Source organism: Castor canadensis, chromosome 4 (assembly GCF_047511655.1).
Source record: "Castor canadensis chromosome 4, mCasCan1.hap1v2, whole genome shotgun sequence".
NCBI classification, from domain to species: Eukaryota; Metazoa; Chordata; class Mammalia; order Rodentia; family Castoridae; genus Castor; species Castor canadensis.
The window spans coordinates 166,321,469-166,334,380 of NC_133389.1; the positions used below are offsets into that span (position 1 = coordinate 166,321,469).

Genomic DNA, 12,912 nt, shown 5'->3' on the forward strand with positions numbered 1-12,912 from the left:
TACTAAAGAATTCTGCCTTAGAGGATTTCTCCAGGCCCTGTAGGGCTAGAGGCGCAGACAGAAGCAGTGCAGGCTGTCTGAAGGGGTAAGTGAGTGCTTAACACACCAGAAAACTGGTTTGAGTTCATATTACTAAGCCAGGTGTACCGGCTTCTGACAGAGGGAGCTGATTTGGACCTGGACACCTTATGAACTACATAAGGTGGGTGGGAGCTGGAGGGGACTGCCATGGGTCCCAGGTGATGACTTAAGGGCCGAGTCTTGGGTAATGGCATTGGGGAATGGAAGGGAAGGCTCTCCCTTGGTGTTCATGTCTAATATGTTTGAGCACCGTAAGGACCAGATGTTGGTGTTGTAAGAATGGCACAAAACACATAGCATCAAGAAACGTGTGATACATGCCTGGTGAGCCAGGCCTTGTGTCCTTGACTTGTAATCATACAAGTGTAATCATACTTAATCTTCAAAGTAGCTCATACAGATTATCAGTCCCTTTTGCAGAAAGAGAATTAGACTTAAATTGATTAAGAACATTGTCCCCAAGATAGGGCACTAATAGTGGAGCCAGGACATAAGCTATCAATGTGAGTCAAGCACCCACCTTTCCCACAAGGAACTCCAATTGTTGTCAGGTGGTACCAGGAATACCCCATGGCATGCCATGTAGTGACAGAGAAACATGTGATGAAGGAGGTGTCACCACCTTGGCCTCAGGGGCACAGGGAAGGCCTCCCCCAGGAGCAGGCTGAAAATTGATTCACTTGTTATTTTACAGACATGTTTCCAAGGGCTGCTGTGTGCCAGGCATGGTCTTAGGGCTCATAGGGTACAGCTGGAAATAGACAGCGGCCCTGCCCTCACCTCTGTAAGAGACGACAGAGACCCTGCCCTCTCCTACAGGTGCCACATCCTGTCTGTGTGCCAGGCATGTTCTCAGAGCTCTGCATCATCAATTTCCTCACAACATACCCACTTTACTGATGAGGAAACTGAGGCCCAGAGAAGTTATAAATGACTTGCCCATGATGCCAGGATTGGCAAGTTGGAATTTGCTGGGGCACAGTGTGGGGAGAAGCAGCTTCCACAGAGAAGCAGTGGCAGGTCCAAAGGTAGTGGAGGACAGCCTACCCCCTCCAGGGTCAGGGAAGCTAGAGCTTCAGGCCAGGAGATGGGGAGGTCCAGGTGGCTACAATAGGAGTGGGGTGGTCATGTGGGGGAGAGACTGCAGGCTCCAGGGTTGCCAATGGGACTGCATTCCCCAGGGAACAAGGAGCCACTGCAGCATCTTTGATGGCACAGATGCGCTCAGATTCACGTTTCAGGAAGATCTTTCTAAAGAACTAGAGGGGAGGGTGCGTTGAAGGAGCCCCACTGGAGTAGGGCAGGCTGTAGCAAGGGTACAGGCTGAGAACCATGAAAACAAAGCCAGGAGTAATGGGTGGGGAACAGGAGAGCAGTTTTGGAAACAGGAAAACTGTGAGATCACCAGAAGGAAAATGATTGGCAAGTCACCTGTGACAAGAAAGGTGTGAGCTTCTTTTTGGTTAACATTTCTTGACCATCTGCATGGCAGACCTTATGCAAAGTTTGCTGAACATACTTTATCTCCTTCGATCCTCACAGAAACTTAACGTGGTAAATCCTCTTCTCATCTTGACGTACAGATGAGGAATCTGGGGCTTAGGAAAGTGAAATGACTTGCCCAAGATCACACAGATAGTGAGTGGCAGAGCTGAGTTTTAAAGACAGTATGCTCCAGTGTGTCCTCATCACTTTTTTTATGGGACAAACCAGACAGAAGTGCCATTTGACAAGATGGGGGACAGGGAAGAAGGAGAGTCAAGTGGCATGAGAATGATGAGGTCAGCTTTGGTCAAATCAAGTAGCAGAGCCCCTGAGACATCCAAGTGGAGGTGACCAGCAAAAAGATGGCATTCAGATTTGCAACTTGAGAGGGAGTTCTTGTGGACATTTCTCTGTTGAAGTGATGAGTATACAGGGAACAGCCAAAACAGGGCAAGTAGCAAATGTAGAGTGAAAAAAGGGTCAAGGAATGAAGTCCGGAGACCCCAAAGATGTGAGCACTAGTTACATCTTCACACATGGAAGAGAGAGCCACAAGAGACTGTGACAGGGTTCAGCATGTGCCCTGTCACAACTGCTGCCCAGAGGTTCAGTGACAAGGACTGAATAATGACAAATAGTCCTGACTTTCAAGGAGACAGAGCCTATTAGGATGGAGAGGTGGAGGCAGGTGCCTAGTTGATGGCCTGAGAATGGATGGGAAGTAAAAAGTAGAGGCAGCCTTGCTTTTATAAAATTATTTATTTATTTGCTTATTTTTGGTGGTACTAAGGTTTAAACTAAGGACCTCACACTTTCTAGATAGGTACTTACCACTTGAGCCACTCCACCAGCCCTTTTTTGTGTTGGGTTTTTTCAAGATAGGGTCTTGAGAACTATTTGCCAGGGCTGGCTTCAAGCCAAGATCCTCCTGATCTCTGCCTCCTGAGTAGCAAGGATTATAGACATGAGCCACCAGAGCCCAGTTCATAAATATGTTTTTATTAAAATAGTGATACAATCGCATTATAGAAGGTCATGAAATATTTTAAAAATACAAAAAAGAAAATAAGTGATACCCAATGAGCCCACTGGCAAAAGCTTATGGCTGTGCTGGAGGTGAGGCTCTAGTGGTAGAGTACCTGCCTATCAAATGCAAACTCCAATGTGTTCAAATTCCAATACCACAAAAAAAGAAGAAAAAAGGATATGACTGACTGATAGCATTGTCATCTATGCATTTTTGTTGACAGAAGTGCAATCATATCAATTATACAAAATTTATAGTTCTATATCCTGGGGTTTTTTTTCACTATTTTTGTTTTTGGAGACAGGTTCTTGATATGTAGTTCAGGCTAGCCTTAAACTCACTATGTAGTGATGGCTTGAAGTCGCCATCCTTCTATCTCCAAAGCTGGGATTACAGGCATGTATCAGTACACCTGGCATTTCCTCCACTCACTTACCCACGATAGTAGTTTGGGTTCTTTTGTCTGCAATCATCAGAAAACCCTGTTTGCTCAGCAAGCATGAAGCCCTAGGTTCAATCCCAGTACTAGGAAAGAAAGAGAGAGACAGGAAGGAAGAAGGAAGGAAGGAAGGGAAGGAAGGAAGGAAGGAAGGAAGGAAGGAAGGAAGGAAGGAAGGAAGGAAGGAAGGAAGGAAGGAAGGAAGGAAGGAGGGAAGGAGGGAAGGAAGGAGAGAAAGCCCAATTAAAATTGGCTTAAGTGATGGCAATTATTACTATCTCACATAATAAAGAAGTCCACACTGGGTGTGGTGGTAAATATCTGTAATCCCAGCACTCAGGAGACTGAAGCAGGAGGATTGTGAGTTCAAGGACAACCTGGGCTATACAGGGAGACCCTTCCTTAAAAGGAAACTCTGGGCTTGGTGAATTCAAGGCTCATTATGTCTTTAAGGACACAAGTTCAATCCTCCTTCCTGCTCTGCCATCTTCGGTGTGTTGGAATATTCTCTTAAATCCATCTTGACAGTCTCAAATGTCTGCTGCAGTTCCAGACATCAGAGGCAGATGAGAGCATCCTGGAGACAGAAAAGCTGCCTCTTTACAAAAAGAAAGGGGATATATAAGAAAGTCACAGCCAGGCATGTGTGCAGCTCAGTGGTAGAGTGCTTGCTTAGCATGTACAAGTCCTGGCTTCCATCCCTGGCACCAAGTTGTATTATATCCCTTTTAAGAATAAGGAAAAGCTTCCTGAAAGTGTGAATTGGAGCCATTGAGCAGATCTCTCAGTATTTGAGTCACAGGGTTGTGTGAGAGCTCAGAGTTAATCTACATAAAGCCCTGAGAACAGTGCCTGGCATGTGATATGTGCTGTATAAATATTTGCTGTTATCTGATGGCAAGAGTTGCATCACATTCCTGGGTGTAACCAATAGTTTGCTGGGGTGGTGAGTGTGCCAGTTGGCCTGACCCAATCAAGATCCACCTACCAGGGCTGGGGAGGGCAGCTGCACAGAGCATAGTGGTAGAATAGAAGTTAACAAGGAAAAAGTGGGGCAGTTACAGAATGAGTATTCTTCAGCCAACAGGATGTGCCACATCTGCCAGCTATTCAACATATAAACACAACTCTACTCGTGTGTGTCCTATTTTTCTTAACTTTTTATTTTGAAGCAACTTGAGATTTACAGACTATTTGTGAAAAGGTAGAAGGAAAGCCCATATGGGCCACCCAGCTTCCCTGGATGTTCACATCCTACTTAGCTACAGTATTAGGATAAAGCCCAGGAAATTAATTGTAACACAAGTCTAATAACCCATCTGCAGTCCATGAGTGTCCCCGAGCAGCTCCCCGAGTGTCCTTTTTCTGGACCAAGATCCAATCCAGAATCATACACTGCATAGGGTTCTCATTTTAAGCATCATTTATTTTATTTTTATTTTTTGTTTTTGTTTTTTGGCTTTTTATTTCTTTTTAATTTTTTGTCTTTTATTCTTTCTTCATTTCTCTTTGAAGATCACACATGTCTTTTTTTTTAATTAATCTTTTTTTTCTTTTTTTATTATATTCATATGTGCATACAATGTTTGGGTCATTTCTCCCCCCTTCCCCAGCCCCCTTACCCCGCCTAACCCCTCGCTACCAGGCAGAAACTATTTTGCCCTTATCTCTAGTTTTGTTGAAGAGAGAGTATAAACAATAATAGGAAGGACCAAGGGTTTTTGCTGGTTGAGATAAGGATAGCTATACAGGGAGTTGACTTGCATTGATTTCCTGTACATGTGTGTTACCTTCTAAGTTAATTCTTCTCGAAATAACCTTTTCTCTAGTTCCTGGTCCCCTTCTCCTATTGGCCTCAGTTGTTAAGCATCATTTTAAAGCCTCTTGCCTTGGGATCTTTGGGTTATTTATAGAATCTCATCATACCAGTGACCCTGATTGAACATCTGTGGCCTTGAACTCCAGCACCCCATACGCCCATACTAAGAATTGAACTTAGGGCCTCTCACATGCACCACAAGTACCCTACTACTGGAGCCTTGTCCCCAGCAATTTGTGTGTGTGTGTGTGTGTGTGTGCTAACTTTTGCCCACGCTAGCCTTGAACTTTCCATCCTCCTGCCTCAGCCTTCTAAGTGTGTGCCACTGTGCCCAGCTGGCTTAACAAGTTTGTTTTTTTCTTAACCCATAAAGGTTTTAAATTTTTAAAGTAGCCAAAATTGCTGGGTGCCAGTGTCTCACACCTCTAATCCTAGCTACTCAGAAGGCAGAGATCAGGAGGATCAAGGTTCGAAACTAGCCTAAGCAAATAGTTCTCAAGACCCTATCTTGAAAAAAAAAAATTACGAAGAAGGGCTGGCAGAGTAGTTCAAGGGGTAAGAGTGCCTGCCTAGCAAGCGTGAAGCCCTAAATTCAAACCCCAGTGCTACGAAGAAAAATAAATAAAGTAACCAAGAGAATAATTCCTTCCCATGTGAGGTCTTTAATTGTTTTTTGTCTAAGTTTAAGAGTCACATATGCCTATTAAAGAAAATTAAGTAGAAAATCCTAGCTACCCAGGAGACAGATATGGAGAGGATCGTGGTTCAAGGCCAGCCCAGACAGTTATTGAGATTTCATCTCCACCAATAAGCCAGGCATGGTGGCACACTCCTGTGGTCCCAGTGACCCAAGAGGGCTACACAGGAAGTCATAGGTATAGGACAGCCTCAGGCAAATACAGGAGACTCTAATCTGAAAAATAACTAATCCAAAAAGAGCCAGGGACATGGTTCAAGTGATACGAGTGCCTGCCTTGCAAGCTGGAGAAGAAAATTAAAATAACACTTCAATAACTGAGAATAAATACGTTAATAACTTTCTGAGACTAGGCTCAGAAAGCTCTCTGCTCTCCAGAGATTAGACATATATTCCATTTTCTTCTAGTTTTGTGTGGTTTAATTTTAAATCCTTAACACTTTTAGGAATTTAAAATGTTATTTAAAGTGGAATTTACTTTGGTGGATTTCATGAGGCATAGATCTCAATGAGTCTTTTGTGCTGGGTGTGTTGGCACTTGGGAGGCTGAAGCAGGAGAATTGCAAGGTCGAGGCCAGCCTGAGCTACCTAAACGGACCCTATCTCAAATAAATAAGTGAATAAATTGCTCTTTCCTACATAGCACACACTGTGTCTTTCCAGCACCATTAACAGCTAGCCCTTGTTTCCCACTGTTTGTGTCAGCTGTGTTGCAATAGTGCTGCATAACAAGCCGATCCCAGACTGAGAGGCACACAGTGATAAGCATGAGTTTCATACTCATACATCTGCAGGCTGAGCTTCAGCTGATTGAAGCTAAGCTCTTTTGGGCTTATCTGACTTCCAAGCCGAGAGTGGGATCCAAGGCAGCTCAACATGTCTTTCAACTTCCTTACAACAGCAACTCCCTGAGTGAAGTTCTCATGGCATAAAGCACAAACGCAGACCAAGTTCAGCAGTAACAGCTTGTATCATGTCTGCTAACTCTCATTGGCCAAGGCTCACCACATGACCAAGCCCAACATCAATGGGGTGGGGAAATACGTCTCACCTCTACTGAAACAATGCATGGTTCGTGGCAAAGGGTGGGTTACAGGGAGAAACAAAATGCAACCTACCACACTCACAGAAACTGTCTTTCAGGAAACCAGGTTGTATCAGACAAAGGCAGATCAGAGTTTAGAAAGGAGACAAAGGCCAAGGGAAATGTTGTTGCTGTTGTTTTAGACTGGGTCTGATCTTGAACTTGCTGAGATCCTCCTGCCTCAACCTCTTGAATGCTGGGATTACAGGCATACATCACCACACCTGGCTTTTTTAGGGAAGTGTTAGTTTGCTCATAGAGTGAGAAAAGTGGTAGCCAGGGGAAATACTGCTAAATGAGCAAGAGGGGCTAATAGCACTTCTAGAAATTCATGGGTGGGTAGCAAAATGTGTAGAGGGATGAGTGGGCACAGAACTTTCTCCTCTAAGAAGGACATTTGCTGAAGGCAAAAGAAATGAAGTTGGGGCCTGAGGTTCAGAATAACAACTATGGATAGTGAGAGGAACCCCAGAAAAATGAAAGAATTGCTCAGTACTGGTGTTGGAGTCTCAGTAAGTCCAAATCATAGCAGCCCTGATTTACAGAGGACAGCATGACCCACCCATGAGGTGGGAGCAGAGTAGTGCAGGGACAATGATCAGGTTGGTGCAGGCAGGTCTGGCAGCAGCAGGCTAAGACTGGAGGAACAAGGGGCAAGGAAGATGCTAGCTGGTAAGTGGCTCAAGGGATTGAACCCCAAGTCCAGATTGGAAGGAAGGGCTGGTGGTAGAGCACTTGCCTAGCATGCTCAACATGACCCTTTGTACTGGGGATGAAGGGGCAAGGGAAAAGGACATTGGAGTTTAGGTTTTCAGAGGCTGAGAAGTTCCAGGTCAATGTAGGTGTGACCATGTGAGCATGCTGCTGTTGAAGTGCATTGAAGGCCTTGGAATTGAAGTTAGGAACTGAGGCCAAGGCTGAGCTCAGAATTACATAGGCAAAATGCAGACTGTTAGGCCAGCCAGAACCATTGAATGTCAGAAGGGCCCAAGAGTCTGTATTTCACAAGCTACCTGAGTGAATCTGAGGTTCCCTAAAGCTTGAGAACTGCTAAGGCAGCTTGAATGAGACAGGCTTGTTGGAGTTACCTGGTGGCAGAAATAGGACAAGCAGAGCAGAAACAGGTGTCTAAGCCCTCACAGGCTGGGCTGGGTCAGTGGACTGACTGACTGATGGGGAGGGTGGAGAGTTTTTACATGAGGCAGGAAGAGCAGCAGTCTTTATCTGCAGTAGAACTAGTGCAGCTCTTCCCAGGCTGGAGCCGTGACAAGGCAGAACATGAAGGTTCCCCTGGAGAAGGCAGGAAGGGCATAGAAGACACAAGCCAGATTCAGTCAAGATGGGACGGGTGGCTCTCTGTGAGAAGTCAGAGGGTGTGGGGGGATTTGCCTCAATCAAAGAAGGGATCCAGAATATACATCATGATGGCTCAAAGGAAAGTCCACGATGGGATGGTGGGCTTGGGTGACAACAGAAGAGGGATGGGCTGAAGCGAATGGGTGAACCAGTGCAGCGTCACTTCTGCATTAGGTTAACTTTTCTAAACTTTGCTCCAACAAGATGTCTTTTTTCTCTAACATTCAAACAGCTCCATCCATCAAAACTCCTTCATGATTGTGTCCTCGTAATCGTCATCGTCATCATCCCCATCATCATCACCAATGGTTTCCTGCATGCCAGCCAAGCACCAGGCATCCAGCTTGAGCCATGCGAAGCTGAAATCAGGCTGTCCTTTGACAGCTTAGGCTGACAGGTGCAACACTGGGGCAGACACAAGAGCATTCACTCACCCCAGGAACCTGGAAAGGAGCTTACTCTTTATGATCCAATCTCTAAAACCACCACTTCACAGATCAAACCTGCATGGCTGCCATTCACCTTGCCTCTGGTTATTTACTTATTTATTTAGACAGGGTCTGCTATGTAGCCCAGATCCTCCTGCCTCAGCCTCCCAAGTGTGGGGATCACAGGTGCGTACCACCATGCTCAGCTGTGCCTCAGGTTAGTAATGGACCTCTCCTAAGAGAGTCACAAAGGTAAACCTTAGCCTGAGCAGTGTCCCCAAGCTCCCCCAGAGAGGAAGTCATGGCAAAGATCCCAAGGGTGTGTGCCTCAGACTTGGCTCTCCCGTGGCGTGCCCGATGTAGCTTGTTCTGACTTGTTCTCCTGCATGGGGTTTGGCTTCCACACAACTCTCTTTCAGGCACTAGCCCACTGGTCAGAACAAGAGGGTTCCAGTCTTCTGACAGTCACAATGCTCAGCAGCAATACATAGTCTCATTTTCCATTCTTTGCTTCAACCATTCCTTCATTCATTCAGCAAACATTTAACTGAATGCCTGTTCTGGGCCAGGCAGTACTTACACCAGTGACTTCTTCATAGGACTTGCATTCTGATAGGGGTGACAGAGAAGAATCACAGAATAATGTCCAATTGTGAAAAGTGCCTTGAAGGTGAAGGAAGTATTAAGAGTATTTAAGGAATAAGGTGGAGAGTGATGGGGTAGTCAGCAAAGGCCTCTCAGAGGAGATAACATTTTTAATTTGATGAATGTCTTACACATGGTGTAAGACACAAATCTTCAGGGTACAACTTGGTGAGCTTCTACATTTGCATATGCAGATCTGTCAGCCTGTGCACTGCAGACATTTAGGTTCAGATAATTCTTTGTTGTGGGAACCTGTCTTGGCATTGTACTTTTAGCTGCCTTCCTGGTTTCTGCCTACTAGATGCCCTGGCATCCTCTCCACCCACGTGTAATTGAAAGCCCCAGTTATGTGCCATGTAACCACAACTTGGATCGAGATATGGGTTATGTCTCATCTGTTGGCATTTGAGCTGGTTAAAGAACCAGAGGCGCTGGGGATGTAGCTTAGTAGTCGAGCATTTGCCTAGCATGCATGAGGCCCTGGGTTCAATCTCTGGTACAAAAACTAGAGGAGCAGGGTTCCAAGAGGAGGGACCCTCCTTTGCTCATGCAACAAAGGCCCTGAGGTAGGAAAAACTGTGGCACATTTGAGGAACCACATGTCTGACACATGGTGACAAGGGAAGAATGGCAGCTTTTAAGGAAGTCGAGGAGACAGCCTGGTCTTATCAAGCAGAAGCCTCGTGGGCTATGGATAGGAGTCTGACATTTCAAAGAACATTTGTGAGTAGTTAATATGTATCTGGCATGATGCCAGACACTACAGTGCTAGACATAAATGCATTATAGTTCCTGCTCTAAATAAAGACAATAAAGCCTTCGAGACTTTGGGCTCTGAGATAAACGTGTAAGTGAAAAGACATGCCACAGGTATTACATTGAAGGACAGCGTATGTACCAGACCCAGAGCTGGCATAGGGAGGCCATGCTTAAGCCCATGCTAGGGGTGGAGGGTTCAAGAAAATATTTCTTGAGGAGAGCACAGGAGGTCTGAGTCTTTGGGGAACAAAGAATGAATGACACTCCAAGCAAAAAGCACAGCCTGTGCAAAGACATGGTTATGTGAAACAGCACGGAAGGTTCCAGAGATTGTAAGTATTACAGGGTAGAAAGTGCAGGAAAGGGATAAATAATGAGGCATCAATCTGCCTGGGACAGAAGATCCTTATGGGAGAGGAGGTGAAACTAACACAGATTTGGAGCAAACATGGGAAGTCTTCCAGAACAGTCTTCTCCCAAAACACCCACCCTCACTCCTTATCTCTCCCCAGCCCTGCCTTGATGCCATGTATTCCATAGAATGCATCTGGGATTTATTGTCTGTAATCTTGTCAATGTGTGCATGTGCGTTGAGATTTAGGATTCAGTTGTCTGTGTTCTTTGCAGGCTCACACCTGAGCCTGCATTTCCTGTTTTAGATGACAAGGGCTGGGTTTTAATTTCTCCATATAATGCCTGCCTGGCACAGCCTTACCTGCAGCAAGGTGTGCTCACAATGCTCCACAAGTCCTCACTTTGTATGTAGGGATTCAGACAGAGACACAAGCTCCCCTGTGCTGGACAAGCCTATGAATTCGCTTATAGGTCTCCTCTCACCAGGCCTCTTCTGCAGCACCAGCCCTTCCTGTGCTGGGCACTGAGAAGCTGACTGCAGGCAAGGGGCAAGGAGGGAGCAGGCCATGTGCTCTGTCCCTAAAATGTATCCCCAGAAAAGAAACAAATTGGGCTTTCTGGATTAAATTCCGAATTAGGTGAATTACAATTCAGTTTGGGGACAATGTAACCCATCCCTTGGCTTTTTATTGGAGGGGGAGTGGGCAGAGGAGGGTGAAGCCTCCAGTCACTGTATACAATGACCCTGCAGATGTGTACTCTGCACACCAGGGACTCAGCCTTTAGATCCAAGTATCTAATCCCATGCTACAGAGGGAAAGAGAAAATGTAAGGCAGGGTTCTGGTTATCTGGTCTCTGACTGGAGCACAGGAAGCTGGGAAGAAAACAAGAGGGTTGCCTCAACTGCTTTCCTCCCCCATCTCCCAGCAGGAGCCATGGTGAGCTTGACTGCAGCATTTCCTTCCCTTCCTGTACTGGGCCAAGGCAAGACCAGATCTAAAGGAGTTCAGCCCTTGTTCCTGTGTGCCTAAATACGTAGGTTTCGCCATACCCTCATGTCTACTTCTATCCTCTGACCTGAACTTCTAGAACCAATCAGGAAGGCAGCAGTAAGGGCTGGGTGGAGAGTGATGTGGAAATCGCACTGGGTATGGGAGTGAGGATGCTTAACTGGGCTCTGCCACCCATCTCTGCATAACCTTGGTCAAATCACTCCTCCTGAGTCCATGAACCTCTGTGGCCCCTTCTTCTTCTTCTTCTTCTTCTTCTTCTTTTCTTCTTCTTCTTCTTCTTCTTCTTCTTCTTCTTCTTCTTCTTCTTCTTCTTTCTTCTTCTTCTTCCTTTGTAAACAAAATGCATACCATATTTATTGTTTTCAATCTATATTCTTGTTTCTTTTGTGGGGGCAGTACTGGAGTTTGAACTCAGGGCCTCACACTTGCTAGACAGGCACTCTACTGCAGCCCCTTCTTATCCTTTAGGGCATGGGTTAAATGTCACCTGTCCAGAAAGGCCCTCCTCCATCTAAGCAGGTCCTCTCTGTGCACCATGTCATTGCCCCCTTTGCTTCCTTTATAGCACCACAATTTGTCTTCACACATAAATGTATGTGTGTATGTGTGTGTATATATATACATATATATTCATATAGTTAGGTTTGTTTATTTTCTTGGTTTGTCTCCCCACTACATTCTAGATTGGAGGCAAAGAACACAAAGAGTGTCTTTGACTCTTTATCCTCAGAGCTTGGCATAATGCCTGGCACTTGGGAGCTAGAAAAGTAATTTAGTACCTGGCACTGGTGGCTCACGCCTATAATCCTAGCTACTCAGGAGGCAGAGATCAGACGGTTTGAAACCAGCCTAGGAAAATAGTTTGCTATACTCTTATCTCGAAAATACCCAACACAAAATAGGGCTGGTGGAGTGAGTCAAGTGGTACAAAGTCTGCCTAGCAAGTGTGAGGCCCTTAATTCAAACCCCATTATAGCCAAAAATAAATAAATAAGCAATTTAGTGAATGAATGAATGACAGCTGATCCAGATGAATTCCCAGCTTCCTTCCAGCAGAAAGTCTGCTTCTAAGGTTTCCCGCCTCGAGGATCACTCCAGGGTCTCTCCCGAAGTGCCCTACACGGGACGGAGGAGGTGCGAGCTACACAGTCTTGCGTCCTTTCCACGGATTCAGGGACTGTGGACCAGAATCAGCGCAGGTCCAAAGCCCGCTCCGGCCCCGCCTCCGACGAAGGTGGGGGTGGTGGTGCCAGGTCGCCTACCAGCCAGGGGGCATTCGGTGCGAGCGTCCGGCAGGGACTGGCGAGGGGGCGGGTCCCAACGCGGCCTATGGACGAGGCGGGGCCAGAACGCCCCGCGCCCCCCAGCGCGCCCGCGCACGGAGGGCGGCCGTTGCCTAGCAATGCCTAGCCCCGCCCGGCCCCCAGCATGGCTTGGCAGGGTTGGCCGGCGCCTTGGCTGTGGGTCTCCGGTTGCGGGCTGCTACTCGTCGCCTTCGTCCTGCTCGTGAGTCCCCGCTGTTGCCGTGCGCGGCGGGGCCTCCGCGGCCTGCTCATGACGCGCAGCCAGCGGCTGCTTTTCCGAATCGGGTTAGTGCCCAGACTCCAGCCTATGTGGGCTCGGGAAGGCGCGCGCTGGGAAAGGTGACGGGGAGGCGGGGACTGGAGGTTCTAGGGGCCAGAGCGGAGGGATCGAAAGACCGACTGGGGAAGACACTGAATTTG

The 12,912-nt window shown here is 46.7% G+C and overlaps 1 protein-coding gene across 4 annotated transcripts in view; it reads left to right on the forward strand.

Annotated features, from left to right (window-relative positions):
• Pnkd (PNKD metallo-beta-lactamase domain containing) overlaps positions 1-12,912 on the forward strand; it is a 68,138-nt gene that overhangs the window by 27,726 nt on the left and 27,500 nt on the right. Inside the window, exon 1 of one of the 4 annotated variants that reach the window (XM_074071707.1) lies at positions 12,587-12,831. The exons of 2 other annotated variants lie outside the window; for them this stretch is intronic. In XM_074071707.1, coding sequence (XP_073927808.1) covers positions 12,617-12,831 — 215 coding nt within the window. In that variant the 5' untranslated portion in view covers positions 12,587-12,616. Of the gene's footprint in view, positions 1-12,586; positions 12,832-12,912 lie in introns of those variants that run through there. One more of the 4 variants, XM_020184486.2, reaches the window with a different exon arrangement.